General features: G+C 36.4%; 2 protein-coding genes across 4 annotated transcripts in view; one reads left to right on the top strand and one right to left on the bottom strand.

Moving 5' to 3' along the window:
• The window catches only part of LOC145668129 (atrial natriuretic peptide receptor 1), a 2,711,550-nt gene that overhangs the window by 1,189,241 nt on the left and 1,495,976 nt on the right, over nucleotides 1-26,333 (bottom strand). The window lies entirely within an intron of this gene.
• On the top strand, nucleotides 10,592-24,061 carry LOC145668128 (uncharacterized). The gene is made up of 2 exons (XM_081735690.1): nucleotides 10,592-10,808; nucleotides 19,860-24,061. Exon 2 carries the CDS (start codon nucleotides 19,867-19,869, stop codon nucleotides 23,791-23,793), a length of 3,927 nt encoding a protein of 1,308 aa, XP_081591816.1. The 5' UTR covers nucleotides 10,592-10,808; nucleotides 19,860-19,866; the 3' UTR covers nucleotides 23,794-24,061.

The following is a 26,333-nucleotide window of genomic DNA, read 5'->3' as shown; positions in this document are numbered from 1 at the left end:
CCAATAGCCTCTCATTCGTTTCTCGCGCGACACAACTAATTCTCTCCATTCTTCTTCACACCCACATTTCAAAAGCTTCCCGTGGCTTTACATTATTTTTGCGTAATGTCCATGTTCCCGCACCATACGGTAAAATACTCCACACGAAGCATTTTACGAATCTTTTTCACTTTATTCAAGGTCAGATTATCCTTCTCCTTTAACGCTTCTTTCACCATTCCTATCCCTGTTTTTATTTCACGCTCACCTTTCATATCACTAATAACACTACTACCCAAGTATCGAAAATTAGTCACCTATTCTATTTTCTTCTCTCCTATTTCTATATTTAACACCGACCGCTTTGTTTCAATCACCATGGCTTTTGTCCATCTGATATTTATTTTCATCCCATATTTTTCACAGCTCTTTCTCAAGTTTTCTAATATCTTATTGATTTTCTTTTCAGATTCTGCAAAAAGTGTCAAATCATCTGCAAACCGTATACACCTAATCACTCTACCTCCTACTGAAAAGCCATCTTCTTTGTGTAGGCTATTTTTCATGATCTCTTCTAGATAGATATTAAATAATGTTCGTGAAAGACAATATCCCAGGGCAATCAAAAAGAGGTTTCCCATGTATTTCTATGGAAGTAATTATCATCCTTGTTCCATAGACTACTTGCAGTGTTATTGAGATCAGCTGGTTAGTATGAAGCTCAGGGAGCAAAATACTAATTTGTCTGTAGAAGGCAATTCTAAAATCAAACTAAATGACTTTCTGCTTGACAAAAATGAATATTTATATTTTCGTTCGATTTTAAATATTTATTCATCTTAAGGGGATCTGCTACCTCTTCGCTTATGTTTCTAACTTTCCATTTGAAAGCATGTAAATTTTAGTATGGTAATTTCTAACAAAGTATTGCAGGTAATGACTTGAAATTTTTAATACATATACATGAGACCCATATAAATCCAACCACGGTCTTCAATTTACGTTACATGCGTTAGATTAATTGCAATATATTCTTCAGTAAGTTTGGCAACAGAGAATAAAAAGTATGCTGCAGAGGGGAGAGGGCTGACCATCTGTTCTAGCTGCTTTTAATGTGATTCTCACTTCTCAGTGGTTAGAATGGTCTGGACTGGAAGAGCCCAAAACCACTTTCTTCCTTTCACGGTTTGTTTGTTTCTTCCACCCCCTACTGTCACAAGAAGACAACTTGTTTCGGAAAGCATTTTGAATTAGTAGCGAAAAGCCAAACTGAATGACACCACGGACGGATTAAAGGGAGGGGCGATCACTCCCTCCAAGAACATTTGAATACTTTGAATAATCGGAGTAAGAAACTAGAAATTGCATAATCTAATAAGAAAAGTTTGTTGAAGTATACAAATCAAGACGCATTTTAAGTGTCACAGCATTGTACTCTCATCCCCTTCCCTCCCAATTCCCTTCTGAAGAAGTTCTCTTTTGTTTCTCTGTTCCATATTAGCCTTTACACTTACACTTTCATTATCCAGTATTGATTTTTACCATACCATCTGCAAAGAAGGCGAATAAGGTTTACGAGTCCTTCCTGCCCCCTTTTTTAAAAATTGCTAATTATAATAAAATTTATCGAAAACAATTCATCTCAACGATAAAGACTTATACACATTCATTATTGCAATTTTAAAATAAACTCGCCGCCTGTCGCGTATGCTACCGATCTAATATTTACGAATAGATGAAAAGTTAGTTTGAAGCGTATTGTTTTTCTGTAATTAAGTCCGAATTCATATTTGTTTCTATTGTTGCATCGAAAAAGTGAGTGCTAAATCGATTTAGGCTCGTTGGCCTTTGCAAGGTCCCTCAAGATGCAAGGCCGTGGGCAGTCGCCCACCACTTGAAACGCCTCTGCACTAGAGGTCTGCACGTGCTCGGGCCTACAAAGAATGTATCACTTCGGGCCCGGGAGGGGTTCGGGCAGTAGCGTCATTTCAAATTTGGCTTGGAGGGCAAGACCCCTTGATATATGTAAAATTTCGCGTTTTTCACTGATTTACTACTATTCTATTGATAAAATTATATAAATCTCAAACTCGGGGGGGGGGGCAAATGCCTCTCCCTGTCCCCCTAAATGACGCCCCTGGGTTCGGGCTGTGAATTTTTAAATATACAACCATATTTCTCGGACTTTTTCGGGCCTAACTTTGTAAATATAGTGTAAAACGATACAAATTGCACCGTTCTTTCTGGAGGACTTTTAAAACACAACTGCAAAATCAAACCTCGAATTGCTGTAAATAAAAATACAATTTTGCATTAATAATTAAGTTTCTGCAATTCGGGCTTATTTCGGGCTCATTTGATTATCACAGAGCTCAGTCCGGGCTCGGGCCTAAATGCTAAAACATATTTTGGACTCGGGTAGGACCTCACATTGTAAATTCACGGGCCGGGCCCGGTCTGAAAATTCCGGCCCGTGCAGACCTCTGCTCTGCACCCGCACACATTCCTTCCAAGTCCAGAAAATCTCCTCCCCTCCGCATCGTCAATAATGGTAAATTTGTTCCTCGTATATTTGCTTATTACGGTAAGAGATGTTCAAACCAGAACTCTAAAATTTGTTCGTTCTCTGGGGTAATGTGAGTAATGCAAATTAAGAAAGATATGCGTAATATACAAATGTCAGAAAAACTTGATATCAGTTTGAATAACCTTTTACGTAATGTTTATTTTAGAAATAATAAACTTATGCAAGTATATCGAGGCATCTGAAATTTAATGTTAAATAGTGGCGAGTGAGCCAGAAGGGGCGTGCACTATTCAGTTAGTCAAAGAACTCATATATGTAGCTTGAAAACTAATACTATTTAAACCAATATTGAATTAGACAAATTTGATCACTCTGGCCACAGAGAAGGCGTCACCTTCTATGGCCCACCCATCGCATGATGGGAATGGAAGAGAGAGGGAAAAAAAGACAAATTTGTAAAAAGTAGGATAACCATAATTGGAAATAGTGTGTGTATTTTTTAAGGAGGAAACCCAGAAGTACATTGTCGATATAATAATAATAATAATAATAATAATAATAATAATAATAATAATAATAATAATAATAATAATAATAATAATAATAATAATAATCTTTCTCACTTCAATCATAGGTTGATGCGCAAGAAGGAAATTTTAAAACTTTTCTCTCGCCTGGGAGAGCTGTTTTATAATTTGATAAGGTCTCTTCTTCGTAACTGCATCTATTCCTGGTCGGGCCGCGGTAGGTCAGTGGTAGAGCGTTCAGCTCTAATGCATGGCGTCCTTAGTTCGATCTCAGCTCGCACCAAGTGAACTTTGTGGAGGACAAACACCATGTGTGGGGGTTTTCTCGGGTGTCTCTCGTTTCCTTCCACTTTCTGCATTCCAGCATTTCCTTCTTTTCTCAACATCACTAGCTCCTTTAACCTACCAGGCATAACTGTGGGACGTAAAACTTATAGATTTTTCTATCCTTGATCTTCCACTTCCTGGTTTTTCTTCTGCCTTTTCCCCTATCAACACGGTGATCCAATCGGAGTACCGAATAAGATGTCCAAGCATGCTGTTTCTTTTTTTTTTCCTATTATCTTCATGATCTGTCGTCCTTCATTAGCTTCCTTTAGTACGTCTTCATTCCTTTTCCTTATACAGTATTATTATTATTACACAACCACACAAAATAAATAAAAATTCTGTGCACTGGACCCCAGGGTATTGATTCGATGTATTTTGGTACCCAGAACCCAAATTTCGAAATCCCAGGACGATTGAGCGTGTCAACTTTGTTTTATGGGCGAAGAACGTAAGTGCTGTTTTACGTTTGCTTATGTTTATCGCCCATTAAAAAAAATATCACGGTCAATCGTCCTGGGGTTTCGAAATTTGGATTCTGGGTACCAAAATATTTTGAATCCATACCCTGGGGTCTGGTGCACAGAACTTTTATTCTTTTTGTGTAGCTGTATTATTATTATTATTATTATTATTATTATTATTATTATTATTATTATTATTATTATTATTATTATTATTATTATTTTCCATGCGTACATTTTCTCGAAAATATTTTCCCCCTAAGAGATGATCAACAATTCATTCCTGAATAGTACTCAGCTTCTTTTCCTACTAATGACTATTTAGGAGTTTTTCCTTAGCTGAATCTCGTTATATTGTGTCTCCATTGTACGTAGAATAGGATTCGATTGCCAGTGTAAGCTCACAACTTCCGAAGTTGAGTCAACATCGTGAAAGAAATGGAGAACTATCCGAATAAAGTGGTAGCGATCTCTGGCCAAGAAAGACGAAAGGATTGTTTGATGTCATTGCACTGATCTTCTAGTTTGTGAATGTTTACCAGCTGGCATGTCCAGGCCCCTATGGGCTGAGTTTAGATTTTAGACTAATAAACAGCTGTCTTTAGAAAATAACCTTGTAACACAAATATGATAGTCATGAGTTCCGAACCATAGTGTCAAGCGGTATAAATCTCACTTGGGTGGTAAAATTTGTCGGGGGGAAAGGTGAAAAATGTGGAAACAATTGGATACAATTACTAAGAACATTTTCCTTCTTCCTTCACAAGTCTCTTGTTTATGGTCATTTCGTCTTGTGTGATAAGGCGGACTTCAGAACACAAAATTGCAACGCTCCAGATTCCCTCCCCAAATTGTCACGCGGTTCGTATGTCAGTCTTCGAGTTTCTTCAAAGAATGTTACATTATCTGCTATGAGATCTGCAAACGATCTCCATTGTATAACTGCTATCTCTATAGAGGCAGTGGACAAAACTGAGGACAAAGCTGCCCAAAACAAGTTTTTGACAAAAAAAAAAAGGAAGAAACAGAGACAACATTTGTTTTTAGCCAGAAGCGCTCATAAATCACTACCACGTGACACGAAGACTATTAGGGCTAGAGGTTCAGCAGAGAGCTCTCAATTCCTGGAGAAATTCTATCCTCTACGTTGCCAAGTGTAAACGGAAGTATACATTATAATTAATCTAAATTGATCTGCGACATTAAATCAAAAACAGAAACCATGAACATATAGGTATTGCTGTTGGAAAATATCATGGAAACTTTTGAGACGGTAAGTGCAATATCTTGTTAAATATTCACATAGAAATATCTACGTGTTATCTTATAGGGATCCTGAAACACTTGCAAGTGGGTAGACATCCCTTTAAAGTATACTTCAATTAATTTGAGGTAAAATGATATATTTAAGCCTAAATATGGTAAAAAATATGTCTTCTTAAGGAGTTTGGTTTACCAGAAACCAAACTAAATCAAATGCCTTCCTCTCGTGTATACTGCTGTAATACTATTAACTTATTTTTGTTGAAATGTGTATGACACACAGCATTTCCCACAGAATGCTACAGTAGAGGGGGTGACCAAATGTATCGTAAATTCGTAATCGTTTCGTTTTCGTTCGGAATGCTTTTCTGCCCTGATTTCTTTCTCTCTCTCATAGTGAAATATTTTGAAAATCTTGAAAAGAAATCTTGAAGTTTTACGTCCCATGGGTATGCCGGTTAGGCTAAAAGAGACGGTGATGATGAGAGATGAGTGAAATGGTGGAATGAAGAAAGTGGGAGGAAATGAGAAAACCCCGAGAAAACCCAGAAGCACGGTGTTTGTCCACCTCAAAGTCCACACGGCGCGAGCTGGGATCGAACCCAGGGACCCCAAGCACCGGAGGTGAACGCTCTACCACTGAGCCACCGCGCCCCGTGAAATATTTTGAATCCATGACAGGGAAGTACGTAGAAATTTCTTTTGGGGAGGGTCTACAGCTTTTCGATAGGAGTTTAAATTCAATATGAAGATAATTTATATTAAAATTTGTGAAATTACCCGTAAAATTGCACTAAATTTACAGAGCTTGGACCTCCCCACGTACGCCCCTGCCATCTGATATCCATTTTGCAAACTTTTTCATGAATTAAGTTATTCTGACATTTTGTTTTCTCACAAAACACTTTTGGCAGCAGTGTCTTATTTAAAATAACATAACACGCCTTTCATTCTTCACTTTTCTAGTAGGATTGTTTTGTTGTTCTGTTTACTTACGAGGAACCTCAACTTAGTGATTCATGCCGATATCAATAAAATTTGGCGGAAAGATACAGAACATGAAATAACCGAATACTTTCTTTTCTGTGAAAAAAGAAACTTTTTTTGGGGGGGAGGCAAATGCCCCTACCCAAACGTTTGAAAGAGGGTGTGAACAACAGAAGAAGAAGCAGACCAAAGCGAATGAAACTGTCGACAGGTATAGTAAACGTAAAATAAGGGAATACATGTTTACATGTTCCGTAGTTTCCTTGACAAAACGATTAGGTGGGTGACAGGTTCCTTTAAACGCATGACCACAAAATGTGAAAATGCTGTTCAGAATTACCTAAATACATGCAGGATTGTAAACGATACGCCATACAGAGACAAATACACATAAAAGAGAGAATACAGATTTAATTTTTCATTTTTTGCGTAAAAACGATTAGTGGTCACGACATCCTGCCGGAGAAATATAGAACGGAACGCCAGAATAGATGAGGGAGGAAGAAGAAACTGAATGAAACGTTTATTGTGAGATGAGAGGAGAAAAAATAAGGACGTGATTTGTAGTGAAGCATACACACCTAGGCCCAGACCGCGTTAATAATCTGCACACACACTGAAATATTTTCGTTTCATTATTCATTCCATGTACTCTCATACCGGCAATCCCAGGATCTACAATGAAAACTAATTCAAACTTCCTGCGGCCGGTTGGGGAACCCTTGCCCCAGCCTAGCTACGAGGACAAATTATATTAAAAGTTGTAAAATTATCTCTAAAATTAGATTACATTTACAATCTTCTCACTTCGCTTACCTCCTTGCCATCTGATATCCATTTTACAAAATATGTCATAACTTAAAGTATTCTAACATTAAGATACGTGTCATAACTGATGTAGTGCAGCATACACGCCCAACAATGTCCGTGCACTCTTACATAGTACTGTAAGTGATGGTATTGATCTTGTATGATCCGTTCAATGATTTGCTGATTATCGTACAAGATCGGAAATGCCAACTGCCATATCCTATTATTCCCTGCAACGTGACCCAAATGCATCAATGATCGTTTCATGTTGGTTGCGGAACTGTTCAAGTATCCTTCCAGGTGTAAGTTTGTCTGATGTAACAGAGAAACTACGCTAATTCTCACCTGTAATCGTCAAATGGTCGTGCCCTGTGATGTTATGCAAAATGTCCACTATAAATGTCCACTATCTTGCCTTTAATTACGGTATCGACTTCTCAACTACACATTCTGATGTTCAGTACTATCAAGGCTATCTCTTGGCCAACTTTAGAACTACCTATTCATCCAAGCATGTTTAATAATCCCTTATGTCTCTGTAGAATCGCTTGCTTACCTATGCACACTGCTGAAATATGCATATTTGCTAGGCCTATACGTAGGTGTGAAATTCCTATACGGGATTATGAACCGCCAGTTCCATGATTCCTCATGTGCGAAATAACAGGTTGGAATGTATTTTCTACAGCTTTTAGAAAGCCTAGCTCCGAAAATATGAACTTTCTCTGAAGATCCATACGAATATCTTCTCTTATTTTGATATAAGGAATCACTTCTTCAGTTTGTCAGTTTACTTCACTAACACCGTATAGATATAGGTACCTAGTTTACCTTGCATAAAACAATTTAACCACCTTTCTTTCTCTGTCGCTTTGAACTCTGATATAGATGTAGGTGTCTGCTACCTTCTATAGCGGAAACCGCAGGCCCAAAAAGATGGAAATCTATAATGAGTGGTGAAAAGTAGTTGAGCACTTGGATTCAATTACAAAGCTTTTCGCATAGAGCAAAAATACCATCAACAGTTTGAAAGCCTTTGTTTTTACCCTCTCCTTTCTTAGACTTTCAACGAATATGCGACAACTTAGTTAAGAGACCAGGCAAAAAGAAGAAAGCTCTGCTGTGTTCTTGAAAATTAAGATGGGAGAGAAGAAGCAATTAACGTTGCTAAATTCCTTTTCCGTCAGCAGTTTAAATATGCATTCTCTGATTCTTTGATTAAGAGCCTCCACCTCTTTGAAGACTCAAATTTACTCTCGTAATATGAATTCTCCCAGAAATATTACTTTCATTGTAATTTTAAATACGATTTGCACTTAAGTCAAGTTGAACACAAATTAGAGTTAGGCCTATGTAGTGATTTATTATTAAACGTCGTGTCTACTGTTTGTCAGTAACTAACAATACGGATTTACAGAACAATCTTTCTTAGAAGCTGTGTGTCGCAGCTGCCACAGGCGCTACCATTGGTGAATATCCACTCTTGCTTTATTTGTCTTTCTCAGGATGAATGTTTCAACATTCAGAGAGGGCGTTTGAAACATCAAAGTGGTGTTAATTCGTAATGTTAATTAGTTACTTCCAATTATCCACTAACTGCGTAGGTGGATAATGTTTTGTTAGTTAGATTGAACTTTGGCGTTCTGAACAACAGCGAGATTTATATGAGATGTAGATTTTACCAGTTAGCGTGGGTAACAGCTCTCAACGGAAATCGAACCAGAATCTCCCAGCGCCAAAGGCGCCTACGCTAATCATTTAGCCACGAAGGAACTCATGTTAGCTGATAAGAGTTAACATAGACCGAAAATTAAATTAAATTTTTAGTATAACGTCTCACGTTTATGCATTATAAAAGATAAAAATACCTAAATGTTGTTCGGGCATGTTTTTAAAAATGACTTTTAGTCATTGTTTCACTCGCCAAAAATGTCCTGAAGGTTCTATTAGTAAAAAATAATATATATATCCTAACCTAAACTTCTGATGTGTCAAATGAGTATACGAACAGAAACCACTTGTAAATGTGTAGTGTCGTAACACTCTGAAAATCGTCTCAAGCCCGTATGCTTATTGGATACTTCAGAAGTTCAGGTAGAGATGCCGCAAGCTAATTTTGCAGAAAATGTTAATTTCTTAGTGAGGCAACCAAAAGAGAGATGAGGTGATTTAACGCTACGCATCTGCACCAACATTAACTTCGATTTTCAGATTTACTACAACAATCCATTCAACGGAAGACTGTCATAAAAGTTATCGTAATAGATATCATTTCAAAAAAAGTACTTTTTTATACTTACTTTTGTACACGTGTATCCAGTAAGAAGTTTCTTTAAATATGTGCATAAAAGTTTTTTTATTGTGTACCATGTTAATATATCTATCTATCTATCTATATCTATCTATATCTATCTATATCTATATCTATATCTATATCTATATATATATAGTATTACTGTGTTTTATTCCTTCCCAGCCTGGGACCGCCTATGTTCAAGATTATCAGTAATAGGTCGTGTTATGTGTCGACAAACTAAAAAAAAAAAAAAAAAAAAAAAAAAAGGCTAACGATCGCTAATTTGCTGCAACATAAACCCTAGGAGCAAGCAGAAAGCACTAGTTGCAAGCCAAATTTCCAATTGATAAACGGTTTTAAATAATTAGCAAAGAACAATGAGCCGATGAATAAGTAATACAACGATAGTCCTATGGCCTAATTTGGACCGAATTGGACTACAGTATAATCGCAACCCAAAGAGATCAGGTCCACAATTGCCATAGCCAAAGAAGCATTCTACAAGAAAAGATCGGTTGGACTTAGGATGAATTGTATGCTGGGCCCATTTTATACTAAGCTTCGCAAATTAAGTCAAGGGACAACATTATAATATAATTAAAAGCCTTAAGAAAAGTACATTATTTTTGAAGGCCCTAAGAGTACATATTTTAATGAAATAAGTCCAGAGTATATTTTCGTTTTATTTATAAGGTTTGTTTATGTGGTGAATCTATTCCATTCCATACAATCATGTTCGTATCGTATCATATGGAATAAATTTTATCTTAAAGTGGACCCCTTCGAATGTCGGGGAGCTCAAATGAGAGCTCCCTGCTCCCACAAGTTACGGCCCTGATGTTAATTACTATATTTAAGTGCATATTTGAACTGCGGGATTAAAGAACCTTGCATCCATTTAAGAACAGGATTCTTTTATCGCCTGTCTTCACTACAGTGGTTTTTATACTCACCTCCGAGTAATGTACGAAATACAGCTTACAAATATACTCAGTAAAACCGTAAGGTTTGCCAATAGAATAAAAGTTTTTAAGGCATTGGGAAACCATTTGACAAAATATATGCATTCACTATATGTACCAGGCTTTCAATCTACATACGAAATTTTATAACGATATGTATATTAATGGAATGTAATAGGGCTTACTTCCTACGGATTTTTTTTTACTCCATTATAAATTTAAAATACGGTGTTTGTTGTTAAAATTCCTTTTAGGTTTAATTTCTGCCCCATTTTGGATTTAATTTCTATTATTGAATATGTGATATTTTTAATTAACCTAAATAAAATTCAGCTTTTATTGCTTCCTTTTAAAAAGCCTCAATTTATTTTGATTTTTAACCTTCCTAACTGGCAATATTTAAATTTAAACAAATTAAAATTGTAAAACGGTAGTAACCATGGAAACAATAGTTTACTTAAAGAAAATTATTCAGTGATTTACGTCATTGTAATTGAGTTTAGGCTCTTAGACGGGAAGCAATCGAATAAAAAAAAATTGTATGGTTCTGAATACGTCCAAGCACGATTAATTGTGTTAAAAAGTTACTATAAGGTCATGTTTTAACGTTCTGCTGCCAGAAAGATTGAAAGAGTGACGTGTTCATCTGATTGGTTTCATTACGTGGTAAGAATTGCTGCTAATATTTAAATTTTGTAGGCGCAAACCAAATTTATTTACTGCTTAATGTGTGTATTTGTAAAATGAGATAATACTTTACAACGCTGGTGTGGTTATTGTAGCACATATTGAGATCCCATATCGTTATGGTATATATATTATCGGTACCTTATTATGAAAAAGTGGTAACATAACATGTTGGCAATCAACAATGTACCAAGTTTCCCCTTCCCATAAAAAAGGAACCAATACAAATAACACAACGATATGGAATATCCATACATATATCACCATAATTATAATCATCATACTACTACTACTACTTCTTCTTCTTATGTTGAGAACAGAAACCAACCAACCTCTACGGGGCTTCTAACCCGTTCCTACTAATACTACTGCTGTTACTACTAGTACTACTATTCCTGCTCCTACTACTACTATTATAGGGAGCTGGCTTCAATGCGAGGCCGAGGAATTCAGAGTTGATTGACAGGTGCCCCACCCCGTCACCAAGAAACGGTCACTCGACAGTCCTCGGCAGGGTTGCCAGTGCTTTGTCAAAAACTCCATCTAATACTCACTTAATTCAAAGAGTTTATCCAAATTATGCAATCCCTATCGAAGATCCCTGTGTACGTGTACACACGCAAATTAGGCTATGATAACAAATGCTTCAGTTTTTTCTCCCTCGCTTCTTCGTTGCACTGCACTATGACCTACCTTATTACTTCTTTAGCTTCACTGTGTATTGCCCTCGCTTTCGCTGTAAAGCCATTGTCAAATGAATAATAAGTAGGGCCTGGATTTTGTTGACAAGTCAACTTTTTTTTGTTATGCATAGGACAAGGCTAGTTCAAATAACAACGTTATCCATCAACTCTAGGTTCTAAAAATATATTTTTTAAGGTCAACTTTTGGTCACTTTTTGCCGTTTTGAAATTTCAGGTCAATTTTTAATATTTTAAGGTAACTTTTAGGTCACTTATGGTCTTTCTATTCTTTTTCTTTCACATAAGGAAATCTTTAAATAAACACGGTTTACGGATATGGAAAAGACGAAGTTGAATAATCTCTTTTCTTGCTTCCTGATTACTGAGGTGGAAAAACTATTCTTAACAAGCTAATGAACACTAAGCTGTAGCTGGTTGATGAAAGATGGGGGTTGGTAGGTGGCCAAACAGATAGTTTTGGGTTGTTGACCACAAAGGATGTGATCACGTGAATAACTAAAAATGGATTAGAAGGCGTACAAGGATTTTAAACAGGTTTTTATCTATTATTTTCATGTAGTCTGCACTTGCAAACTTTTATTGTTTACGAGTGCTTCCTACTTTCAACTCGGGAGTGAATTGACGCTTTCAATACTTACAATGCTGTACAATGGACTGATCAATAGAAATAAATGATCAGTGGACTGCAATTAACTGAAACAAAACTTTTTGAATATGAGTGAGAAATGTTAATTAAAAATCCAATGGATATTTAAAAATGTCAGTTTAACGAAATAAACGTTTAAGAAAACGCAAGTTTTAAGGTCAATTTTTGTGATTTTTAGGGTCATTTTACAGGAATTTTAGTGTCATTTTATAGATCAATTTTAGACAATTTTAGGTCATTAAGATCCAGACCCTTACAATAAGCAACAAAACCGCAACCACAACAGCACTCAACAAATAACCAACTCACACTTACTCTTCAGAATGACATTCATGTGACAATTTTCTAACCCTGGCAACGCTGACATATAGAAGGAAGGTAAGGGAGTATCGCAAGAGTCAGGTAGAAAAAATGTTGAAATATTTCTCCCTCTACCTCAGCCCCCGCTGGTAAACAAGCTAGCTCCCTATAATACTTATGTCGAGAACAGAATCCAACCAACCCCTGCGGGGCTTCTAACCCGTTCCTACTAACTTAGTATTACTACTACTGCTGCTGCTGCTGCTGCTACTACTACTACTACTACTACAATCTTCGTTACTATCCATATTAAATCGACAACATATCTACATAAAAATAAAGCAGAAAGTGCACTTCTACCTACTCGGGAAGTACAACATCAGCGTTGTAATATAAACCTAAAATGAATGTTAGACCTATATTTACAAGTAGTAGATCTGAAAGTCATGTTTTGATAAGAACTGAGAGTCTTTACTCTGAATTTCGGTTTCTTGGATGTTCTGTAACAAATAAGTCAAATTGTTGCTTAGCTAGTTAAGTATATTTCATCATTAAATCAACCAAATTCAATCATTTATGATAATATATTAGCCCCAAAGTATTACCATTTGATTTAAGGGGTTAAGTGCTGAATCGCCGGACCAATTTTAGGAAATTTACCGGGTCAATTGGATAATTTATTTTGGTTTGTGAAAAACTATGAGTGAAAGTCACGTGAGAAGAATAGTGAAAGAAAGTGGTTGTTTTTGATGTTGTAAGTGGCCAAGTCTTTACTTTAGGCAAGGAAGTGACAATAACCGATTCATCTGAACCGTTTCCCGCAGTTACAGTTACAGTTCGCAAGAACGAAAGACAGAAAACAACGTGCCTTGTGGGGCTCTAACCCGCCTTAACTCGCTAACACTCGCTCGGCAATACGATGTGAATCAGAAACAACAAAGACATTAGTGAGAAAATACCTATGTGAATAAGGACAACAGCCGGTGTACGTACATGTTTCGGGACTGAGTTCCAGTAATGTTGCTCGGGCAAAAGGTGTTGTTAATATTGTGTTTACATCAAGTTATGATGTTAAATCAGAATTTTCTGTAGAAGCGTTAGTATTGCCAAAGGTAACAGGCATGTTACCAAAACGGTATATATAATCATAAAAGCAAGAAGTGGTTGCATGTTAACACGTTAACATTAGCAGATCCGAATTTTAATGTTCCTGACAGAATTGATCTGTTATTGGGTGCAGATATTTACCCTCACTTGCTATTGATGGGCGTGTGTAATGGTGTTAATGGTTCTCCCGTAGCAGTGAATACCAAATTAGGATGGGTGTTATTTGGTTCTATTGGCGACGATGAAGTGCGACGTAAAGAATTCACAGCGTCAACATATCAACCCAGTGCAACAGTGAAAGAATTTTGCAACAGTTTTGCGAATTGGAAGATATTCCTACACAAAATATAATGTCATCAGAAGAAAAGCAGTGTGAAATTTATTTCGAGAAGACCTATCAAAGAGATGAGACAGGTAGGTTTCATGTGCAATTACCGTTTCGTGACAACAGTGCAAGACTTGGTGAGTCACGTGAAGTGGCAATTAAACGCCTTAAGGAAGTAGAAAATCGGTTGAAGAACAGGGCTAAAATGCGTCAATTATATGTAGATTTTATGCATGAGTATGAAGTATTTGGGCATATGGAAATTATTCCAGAAAGTGAAATACTGAAACCAAACAGTGAAGTGTGTTATTTACCTCATCACGCAGTGTTGAAAGATTCCAGTTCTACAACAAAACTGACCAGGGAACTGTACGAATGGGGCACTCGAGTTGCCGGACGAGGTGCATCACATGTGAAAGAGGATGTAAAAAGATGTCCATATGCAAAATTGTAGCGGCTGAGGGCAACATGGACGAGCGTGAGAGGCGGAAGAAATAGGACCTACAGTGGGACTTAATAACACAGATATATGCAGAATCACACGTTTCGCTCCCGAATGGTGAAAGAAATGCATGTCAAATGTATAGGAAGTGAAACATGAGAAGAGGTGCTATATTGTGGGGGGTATGAACATCATGGGCGCCATCTTGAAAGTAGCCATCTTGAATTTGAATTCAAAATGTTAAATGAAAAGTGGGGCATGTGGTATATCAATTAAGACTGAAATTTTACCAGAAATTCATTGGTGTGAAAACTGCTATTGTAACTATCTTGTGAATTAGAAAAAACGAGCAGGTAAGAAAGAGCACAGAGATGGGTAAACAAATGTCACATACCCATGAAATACCCGTAAACCTTAAGAATAAAAAATCCAAAGGTAATTATGGTGAGGCTGACGACAGTTTCTGATTCGTATGTATTGTTTGTTGCATTACAAGCCTACAATGATGGAATTTTGGCACGTAGGGGTTTGAACATTGGACAACACAAAGAATGTCGGTATAAGCGACTGATATTATAATGCTGTACTCTTCTTATAGAGGTGCATCCAGTGACTACATTCTGCGAATGGTTTAGATAATATGGTTTTCCACACGAACACTGTCATACGCGTACAGTATAAATTTTTGTCATGTATTCTTTGCTGAACAATTGACTTGTACCTTAACAGGACACAAATGAAACATTTGTTATGTTGCCTATGTCCATATATCCCCTCCAGACGTTGTTGCATGTTCGTATTTCTCAACTTACAATAAAGAAACTATAAAATTATTCACACCAATGAATTTCTGGTAAAATTTCAGTCTTAATTGATATACCACATGCCCCACTTTTCATTTAACATTTTGAATTCAAATTCAAGATGGCTACTTTCAAGATGGCGTCCATGATGTTCATATCCCCCACAATATAGCACCTCTTCTCATGTTCCACTTCCTATACATTTGACATGCATTTCTTTCACCATTCGGGAGCGAAACGTGTGATTCTGCATATTTCTGTGTTATTAAGTCCCACTGTAGGTCCCATTTCTTCCGCCTCTCACGCTCGTCCATGTTGCCCTCAGCCGCTACAATTTTGCATATGGACATCTTTTTACATCCTATTTCACATGTGATGCACCTCATCCGGCAACTCGAGTGCCCCATTCGTACAGTTCCCTGGTGAGAGTGGCTTTTGATGGTAGTTGTAGAACTTTATCTAATGTGTCATTGAATGATAAGTTACTTGTCGGACCTAGGTTGCAGTGTGACTTAATTTCATTACTTGTGCGTTTTAGACGACATAATGTGGCATTGACTGTTGATATTGAGAAAATGTATAAACAGGTGAACTGAGAAAATGGGCATCCAACAGTCCCAACGTTTTGGACTCTGCATCCTCTCATTTGAAACAAGCGACGAGTAGTTTAGACTTTGATAATAGTAATTCAGTGAAAACGTTAGGAATTCAGTGGTATCCATCGAATGATGTATTTTCGTATAATGTTAATCTTGTGTCAGTTGTAACTAAGCGTAACATTTTATCAGAAAATGCAAAAGTGTTCGATCCATTAGGTTTGGTTTCTCCAAGTACTATTATTGCGAAAATATTATTGCAGGAAATTTGGAAATTAAATTTAGAATGGTACAGTCCAGTTCCTGAATGGATTTTGAGGAAATGGAGGAATTACTACTCAGAGCTTTCTTTATTGAAAAACATCAAAATTAACAGGCGTATCAGTGTCATTCAAGCTACGAGAAGAGAGTTAATAGAATTTTGTGATTCTTCCGAAAAGGCCTATTGTGGAGTGCTATATATGCTCCAATCAAACAAGTGTCTTTGCCACGATTAGAGCTCTATTAGCTAAAATGATGAACCTCATATTAAATTCATTACGTTTGGAAGTGCATGATGTAATTGCCTATTCTGACTCTACTGTTGTGTTATCGTGGCTAAATTCGGATTCAAGCAGATGGAAAGTGTTTGCCGCGAATCGTGTAGCAAAGATTCAAACTCTTTTGCCATCAGTGAAGTGGCTCAAAGTGGAACTCAAAGAATAATCCAGCAGACTTTGGTTCTCGAGCTTTATTACCTTCTGCCTTACTTGCACGTCACTTATGGTTCTCAGGCTCAGAGTGGCTCAAAAACCCCATTCTCCCAGAATGCAATGAATATACAGTGGATTCAAAGTTAGTCAACCAAGTGGAAAGAAAACACATAGTTTGTATGCATGTTCATGTTGATACCTCCATTATTGACAATTGTTCATCATTAGTTAATCTTGAGTGAATTGTTGCATATTGTAAGCCCTTTATTAATAATTGTCGTGTGTCGCAAGGAAACAAGTATACAGGTCCACTTACAGTAACAGATATTTTCCCTTCTTCTTTTCAATTTTTACGGTTCTTTCAAATATTACTAATTCATCTTTTGTGTGTATCTTGAACGACATCGTTCAAGGGTGGGGGCTATTTTTAGTCCTAACTTGTTTAGTTTTGTTTAGATGTTTGTTCAATGTAACTTGTTAGCTGTAGAAGAAGAAGAAGCAAGGTGTAGGTGCTTGTTGAAACTGTGCATAGCAGCAGTGTGTGAGTGAGCGCGTAGCCTATAGCTGCATCATCGTATTGTTCAATGGGCATTTTATTTAACTCGGGAATTGTAAAAAAAAAATATTAATAATATTATTAAACCGAACTATTACATAACGAACCAGCGTTTGTGTTATAGGTACAGTCCATCACTCTCCATAACCAAAATATTATCAAAGTTTTTTTTTCGAAATTCGAATTCAGTGGGTCTGGAAAAGAACTTTATGTAAAATAACATTTTAAGAGAATGTAACGACATGAAAAAAAACATCAACCTGCATAAAGGATTTGTGCCGAGTAAAAACATATTACATAATTTTAATGCAGTGTGAAAATTTTCTCGGTGGGAGCTCACGTGGGCCAGATCCCACATTAAGTTGAAAGTCTACTCCCATGTAGCTTCGGTGCAGATCGGGGCAATAAACTTCAAATCAAAAACCAATCAAGCTGCGTGCGAACTGAATATATTTCCAAAGGGAATGAATTTTAGCAGATACGCACCCAAGCGTCATAGGTAGACACAAAATATACACATTGGAATTGTCAGAGTTTTCGGGAGAAAGGGAGATCTTATGATTTTTTACAGAAGACATGTAATATGTAAAATTTATACATAACAAACATAAGGTTTTACATAGTAATGCAGAAGAATTTTAATTGGATACTGGGGTAGTTTCATTAAAAAATAATTGCGACACATAAATCATAAAAAAGTGTATTACAATTTTCGGTTTGAGCCTAAGTGAATCTCAGCCTATCTTAAATAGTAGATCCTCCTCTGATATAGCACTACTGTGTGTTTCAGAAGTAAAGCATCACGGGCAGTAGCCAATGGTGCGCGAATTCCGCGCGGTGTTGACGGATTGCGGACTCCCCTTTCCCTTCTCGCTTTTCCTCCAGTTGAGATTATGACATACATAGTATTAAAATATACTATGCCAGCAACCTCAAGAATTTTGACTGTGCATCCTAGAAGTATATATAGCAACTAAAATATTTACCTGCTAACTTTTCCAGTGGAAATGCTAAACACTCGTCTTTAACACTACTTTTACTATCGTCTATGTCAGTTAATATTTCGTCATTGTCTGTATCTGAGTCTTGTAAATTTATTATCATGAGCTAAAAAAAAAATTGTAAACAAAAATAATTCTTCGAGCCTGACTTCGTACCACTTTCTGTTTTTTTCTTAAAAAAAGAAAAACTCCACACTTGTAATCGGTTTGTTTAAAAACATTGTCAACTATAATTTTGGACAACAAACGAACTACCACGAAAGAAAGTAACCCACACACTGATGAATTCTATTTATGCTAGAAGAAAAGTTACGCTTCTACACAACTAACCTCTTTGTTTCCTTATCCGTTTTCATAACAAATAACACGCTTGGGATTGGTGTAGGTGTCACGAAAGCAATCCGTCTGATTCCTAAGCAAATCGATATGCTCGAGTTTGTTTCGGGTTATGATAATTTATGACACCATTCAGACGCCTGATGCTTTTGAATCCTTTCTACAGGAGAAAATAAGAAATAAAAGTCGCACATAATAAGGTAGTGAAACGTGAAAGAAAAAACAGAAAACATACTGCGTTTCTTCTGTCGAATAAGGGAGAATCTATCGTGAAGTAAATTTCAAAACAATATTACGAACACCCTATACTTTGTTCTTGCGATGTTAGGTATATATATATATATATATATATATATATATATATATATATATATATATATATATATATATATATATATATATATATATATATATAATCAGATTCCAAAGTCGCGTAGCCACGGGGTAAAAGGGGACCCTGTCTTTCCAAACTATTTCCAACCCCAAAATGAGGTTCGTCTGGTATATGTTTAATAAAGTTATTAATTAGTTAGTGCAAGTGAGGGACGTTTACAATAAAATATGAAAATTTTAAAAAAAACTCAATACGGTTTCCGTACCTAATTAAAACAACTAAAATTAATCATATGCTTTATATTCTCATTTCCCTAACTGGGCTTACACTGTATAAACTCACTACTATATTATTGCATAATAATATCTGAGTTGATATTTTCTCGAGTTTTTTCTTTACTATTTTAACCCACATAAACACAAAGTCAGATAAACAGATTACTATAAACAGCATTTGTTTTCAAATGAATAGCTTATTGATTCATCTCCTACAGTCCGGTTTTCAACTTCAGTACTGTCAAGATCTGTGTTTTGATAAGGTAGCATCGTGAAAATATAATATGTGTAAAGCATGTATGATGAGTTAAAATGCTTTCATATTCGGAAAGAAGTAATTTAATCTGCTTTTAATGTGTGAAAAGATTTCCTCCCCCTGAAAATAATGTTCCCTAGAACAACCTGCTGGTTACACCCCTGAGTGTCCTGTAAGAAAAGTTGAGTTCTGTTTCCAAATTGAAGAAAACTCCACTAGAAATTAGACGCGGGAATCATCGCCCGTTTTACTAATTGTTTTATATGGAAACCTTTAAAAGCGTGTATCATAACAACCAGTTGACATAAAAAGATGTAGTTTTCACGTATGTGCTCGTAATTCTTTTCTCTACTTCGTAAAGTGAGCAGTTGATGTGCTAATCCAATATTTCTAATAAGCACCTTTGGTATTGTCAAGATTCGCAGTAGCGCGAGAAGACAGCGTGCAGAACTGATTGTCTCAAATTGTCAACACCACTCAAAGCCAATTGGACGCCGCGTGAAGCCAACTCAGGGCCATGCCGCTTGTCATTTGAAACACACAATAACTCTGATGTCCAACGAACTAAGTTCCTAGGTATATAAGAAAAGATATTTAATTACCTTGTCAAGACTATTGCCAACATAGTACATAAATTTTAAAATATTTTTCTTTCAGGTTCGGGATGCCGTCGATAAAACTCCTTCCGTCACTGCAATCACTGACATCCGATAAAATAGAGGAGAACATTCTAGCCAACAAACCCAAACAATTCGAAGACATTTTTAAATGTGACAAGGAACGTCAAATTACAAGAGATTACTTTGAAGGGTTACCTATTACACTTCTTCAATTACTGTTGAACAAACTTGGGACAAGAATACATGACAATGACAGAAGGCACGAAACCACTCACCGCCATTCATTTCCATCCTCGTTATCAGTTCTTGAAGTGTTTGGAACAGCTGAATTGAGGACTATAAATGTTCGTCTGACTGATACTTTTGACGAAAAGTACACTATAACATTGATAGAGTTAGTAAAAGAATTCTCAGGATCATTGACCTGTTTAAAACTACAAGGCGTATGTGACTACAATTTTATGGATTACCATCTACTAAAAAATACATTGAAGTTTGCTCAAGGTTTAGTTGATTTAAGCCCTATTGGAATCTGCACTGATCAAATTCTGAAACTCATTGGGCAAGTTTGTCATAAGCTAGAAAAACTGGACGTTTACTCTTCTTGTATTTCGGAAGATGGCCATAATTTCCTGACACGAAAGTTAATAAGGAAACAAAGTTTGCAAGTAGTCAAAAGTCAGAATATTCAAAATGATGATCAAAAGATTTCTTGTAATGCTTATAGTAATAAGAGTAGTCAAGAAGAATGGCAAAGCAAATTCTGGAATATAACAGATATTTTTACGCCAATTCGTAAATTCTTACCACTTGCGGAACTTATTCCAGACAATGATATGAATGTTAAAAAATATTTTAGAATGAGAACCCCGCTTTGTAACACACTGCGAATTTTGACATTTTCAAGAACTAGCTGCATATCCGACCAGATGTTGCTGCTATTGTTGGAGTTGCTGCCAAACTTGGAATATTCAAGAACTTATTTGGGACCATTCCCTTCATTCCGTAACTTCAATTACAAACAGAGGAGTCATCCTAAGAGCTATCATGGAAGAACATTAAAATTGAAACATGTAAAGTTGGGCATTCTGTCGGAAGATGCCGTTAATTGGATATCGCCTCTCTGTTCATACCTTGAACATCCCGAATCTAAAGACATTTCCACTTATCATACTCTTACTACTCTAGGAGAACTGAAACCTCTAAAGTCACTGGCAATTCGTCATAGGTCAGATGTAGCAGGTCCTTCATTTTTTAATTCCACACAACGGAGTCCTTTTAATAGCTATGATGGAAGAACATTAAAATCGAAACATGTAAAGTTGGGCATTATGTCGGGAGATGACGTTAAATGGATATCGCCTCTCTGCCCATACCTTGAGCACGCCGAATCTAAAGATATTTCTACTGATCTTACTACTCTAGAAGAACTGAAACCTCTAAAGTCACTGAAAATTCGTCACAGGTCAGATGAAGCGGCTCCTTCGTTCTCTAATTTTAATTCCATTCAGTGGAGTCCTCCTAAGAGCTATGATCGAAGAACATTAAAATTGAAACATGTAAAGTTGGGCAATCTGTCGGAAGAGGCCTTTAAATGGATATCGCATCTCTGTCCATACCTTGAGCATCCCGAATTTAAAGATATTTCCATTCATCTTACTCTTGCTACTCTAGAAGAACTGAAACCTCTGAAGTCACTGACAATTCGTCACAGGTCAAATGTAGCGGGTCTTTTGTTCTCTAATTTTAATTCCACACTGTGGAGTCCACGTAAGAGCTATGATGGAAAAACATTAAAACTGAAACATGTAAAGTTGGGCATTCAGTCGGAAGATGCCGTTAAATGGATATCGCCTCTCTGTCCATACCTTGAGCATCTCGAATCTAAAGACATTTCCACTCATCTTACGCCTACTACTCTAGAAGAACGGAAACCTCTAAAGTCACTGACAATTCGTCACAGGCGAGATGTAGCGGGTTTTTTGTTCTCTAATTTTAATTCCACACACTGGAGTCCTCCTAGGAGCTATGATGGAAGAACATTAAAATTGAAACATATAAATTTGGGCATTATGTCGGGAGATGACGTTAAATGGATATCGCCTCTGTGCCCATACGTTGAGCATCTCGAATCTAAAGACATTTCTACTGATCTTACTACTCTAGAAGAACTGAAACCGGTAAAGTCACTGACAATTCGTCGCAGGACAAATGAGGCGGATCCTTCGTTGTCCAAGTTTAATTTCACACAGAGGAGTTCTCCTAAGACCTATGATCGAAGAACATTAAAATTAAGAGAAGTAAAGTTGGGCATCCTGTCGGAAGATGCCGTTAAATGGATATCGCCTCTCTGTTCATACCTTGAACATCCCGAATCTAAAGATGTTTCCACTTATCATACTCTTACTACTCTAGGAGAACTGAAACCTCTAAAGTCACTGGCAATTCGTCACAGGTCAGATGTAGCAGGTCCTTCATTTTTTAATTCCACACAACGGAGTCCTTTTAATAGCTATGATGGAAGAACATTAAAATCGAAACATGTAAAGTTGGGCATTATGTCGGGAGATGACGTTAAATGGATATCGCCTCTCTGCCCATACCTTAAGCACGCCGAATCTAAAGACATTTCTACTGATCTTACTACTCTAGAAGAACTGAAAACTCTAAAGTCACTGAAAATTCGTCACAGGTCAGATGAAGCGGCTCCTTCGTTCTCTAATTTGAATTCCATTCAGTGGAGTCCTTCTAAGAGCTATGATGGAAAAACATTAAAATTGAAACATGTAAAGTTGGGCATTCTGTCGGAAGATGCCGTTAATTGGATATCGCCTCTCTGTCCATACCTTGAACATCCCGAATCTAAAGACGTTTCCACTTATCTTACTCTTACTACTCTAGGAGAACAAAAACCTCTAAAGTCACTGGCAATTCGTCACAGGTCAGATGTAGCAGGTCCTTCAGTTTTTAATTCCACACAACGGAGTCCTTTTAAGAGCTATGATGGAAAAACATTAAAATCGAAACATGTAAAGTTGGGCAATCTGTCGGAAGAGACCGTTAAATGGATATCGCCTCACTGTCCATACCTTGAACATCTCGAATCTAAAGACATTTCCACTTATCCTACTGATACTACTCTAGAGGAACTGAAACCTCTGAAGTCACTGACAATTCGTCACAGGTCAGATGTAGCGGGTCCTTTGCTCTCTATTTTTAATTCCACACAGTGGCGTCCTCCTAAGAGCTATGATCTAAGAACATTAAAATTGAAACACGTAAAGCTGGGCAATCTGTCGGAAGATGCCGTTAAATGGATATCGCCTCTCTGTCCATGCCCAGAGCATCTCGAATCTAAAGATATTTCCACTCATCTTACTCTTACTACTCTAGAAGAGCTGAAACCTCAAAAGTCGCTACCAATTCGTCACAGGTCAGATGTAGCATGTCCTTCGTTCTTTAATTTTAATTCCACACAATGGAGTCCTCCTAAGAGCTATGATCTAAGAACATTAAAATTGAAACACGTAAAGCTGGGCAATCTGTCGGAAGATGCCGTTAAATGGATATCGCCTCTTTGTCCATACCTTGAGCATCTCGAATCTAAAGACATTTCCACTGATCTTACTCTTACTACTCTAGAAAAACTGAAACCGCTCAACTCACTGACAATTCTTTTCAGATCAAATGTGGGTCATTCATTAAACTCATTGTCAAATATGACTACACAGTATATTTTAAACAAAGGCCAAAATTTACAGAAACTAGTACTAAGATATGACGTATCAATTCCGCATAATTTTATTAATCTGAGTTTGTTTTTTATAAATTATAACAATTTAGTAGAAATTGAGATTCGTACTCCAAACAAACGAATGTATGTATTTGAATTAAACATGCATTTCAAACAATTTGAAAAGAGTGCTATTACTAGGATATGTTACAGAAGAAACTGTAGTAAATATTTTTAAAAGCACAGTATATCTCGCTGAAATACTTATGTACAAAATTGTTAATAAATCGAAAACTTTTATATCCGCAATGTGTCAGGTGAGTCCTAAACCAAAAAACTTGAAGACATTTTTGGTGGAAACAAACAGATCATCCTGGGGTAAAACTAACTTTACGAAATTGGCATGAGAATTATTTCCTTCCTAGAATGCTTTGATCAAATTGAGAAAGTGGGTCTCTTGTCGCCATATCTTATATCCAAATATAAAATTGATTTTTACAACATTACTGACTCTGAGTTTTACTTTGTGGAGGACTCTCTTTCTTTCTAGTGACTTTTTTATGAACTTTATCTGCCTAAAATTTGCTTTAAAAAATTATTTTGGTCAATTTTTCTATAAATGTAATTCTATATCAAGTAAACGTTTGAGAAACTTATATATATTATACTAATTGCTGTTACAAAGTTCGCTGTTACAAAGAGTAATTTGCATTATACGTAAAATTTTAATATTACCTATATGAGGGATCTTTGTTTATTTAAGGGAATTCACTTACTTATTTTTTACAGTATATCGAAGTAGTAGTTTTGTTTCAGAAATGGAAATTTCTTATGACTTTTGGGCAGTGATTTTTATGATTCCAAATGTAGTCTAACGTCGAAACAATACATCAAATGACTTCATTCAGGTTTTGGAAATGTAGCACCATTCAACAGGACACCAGGTAAAAATTTGTAAAAATTCCTATTACCTTTTCTCCCTTACGACGCATTACTAAAGTCTCACATGTCATTTGAATTATGTCTCATTGTCATTTGAATTATGTGTTTGATTTAAAATTCCCTTTATTCTAAAACCGTTTCACATTTTAGTGCAGATTCCTCGCACTATTATAGTATTTAAATAGGATGGATCTGGTCACTTAAAATTTCTACATAATCATACCAATATTAATTTAATAATGTTATTTCGTGGATATCTTAAAGAGATTTAATATAATATTTTAATGTAGTCCTTGCAACACACAGAATTTAAGTTAACACATAGATTTGACAAGAGAAAATACTGATTTTCTTCCGAAGGAACATATTATTCATATATACCACTGCTATGCCAAAGTGCTTTGTAGTATCTAAAGGTACCATAAGGATTAAAGTGATATAAACAAGCTAACGTTCACCTCAGAAACTAAGTCAAATGGTTAAAAGATATGTCTGAAATTCAAATTCTTGGAGCCAAATTCAAGTTGTACATTACAAGAACATATGAGCATATCAAGAGGTGCAAAGCAAGCACATATTCCAAGATACATTTGGGTTTAAATGTTGCTATCAGAACTTGCTATGACAATAGTGCATGGAGTTCAAAAATTGGTGTGCCCTCTAGAAAATTGAGGCAGAATATCAAATTAAGTCGTGAAAAATAATTTCTTCCTTCCCTGTTAGATCACACTTCATTAACTGTTGTGTTAGTTAAACTGTTCACATGTCCATAGATAAATTTTACGGTTACTGTATCTGGCAAATTACTTGGAAAAAGGTACATTTGTTATTTAATTATATTAAATGCAGTAAAAAAAAAAGAATATAGCACAATATACCTTGTAGATGTGGCTTGTTTAGATATACCTTGCAAGACCTTTTCGTTCACCCATCGTCCTTTTCATTCTATTCATTCGAATGAGGAAGGCATACTTAAAAACAACATTATTATTCAAATATCACAATCTTGAAAGCACGAAAATCTATCTACATTCGTCAAGAGGCCAGAAAAATAATGATATTAACCCTATGACAAAGCGTTAGAAGATCGCCAGGATATTTGGGCATTATTATCCCTTGTCTCAATTTGCCTTCTCACATTAGGTAGCTACTGTTTAAATCGAATATTTTCCCTTGCTCATTGTAAACTTTCTTGGTTAGCCATACTCACCAAATTTCTTTGAACAGCAGGCGCGCTTTATTTGGAAGGAATAACTCTAAAAGGCGCTGTTGAAAGTGAATATGTGTTCTCGCTCTCAGCAGAGACACTGTTATTCAGGAAGAGGAACTGCAAAAAGGCGCTTTTCAGAGCGAATATTTTCACCCTGCAAAAATGTGCTGTTGAGAACAAATTTGCCAACTTCGGCGATCATCCATATTCACTTACTTTCTTTTACCAGCAGATATTACAATTTAGGAGATGAAACTACAAAATGGCGCTGTTGAGAACGATCAACTTCCTTCCTGGGCTACATTCACTTATTCTCTCTGACCAGCAGATATTTTTAGTCAGTAGGAGGAACTGTAAACTGACGCTATTTCACGGGAAGGAACATTTCTAGAACTGGGACTGGACACTAATGAGGATCAGATACAAAATCATGATGAGAAATTGAGAAGGCCACATTTATTGGTTGATTCGAATAAATGACTTGCATTACAGTTTCACGTTTTGGAAAACTAATCATTTCCAAATACAAGGACAATTCGAAACGAAAATCTCCGTTTGCGCATATGCGAGGAATGGCTGGGAATAGCAACGTCAGTCTTGTAGCGCTCTATGCAGTAGTTTAGTAG

This window comes from Thermobia domestica, chromosome 13 (assembly GCF_964235325.1).
Source record: "Thermobia domestica chromosome 13, izTheDome1.hap1.1, whole genome shotgun sequence".
Taxonomy (NCBI): domain Eukaryota; kingdom Metazoa; phylum Arthropoda; class Insecta; order Zygentoma; family Lepismatidae; genus Thermobia; species Thermobia domestica.
The sequence above is the reverse complement of the archived record's forward strand: the minus strand, read 5'-3'. Positions and strand labels throughout refer to the sequence as shown.

Coding starts and splice junctions, on each gene's coding strand:
- LOC145668128 (XM_081735690.1), top strand. CDS start 19,867: ATGCCGTCGATAAAACTCCTTCCGTCACTGCAATCACTGACATCCGAT.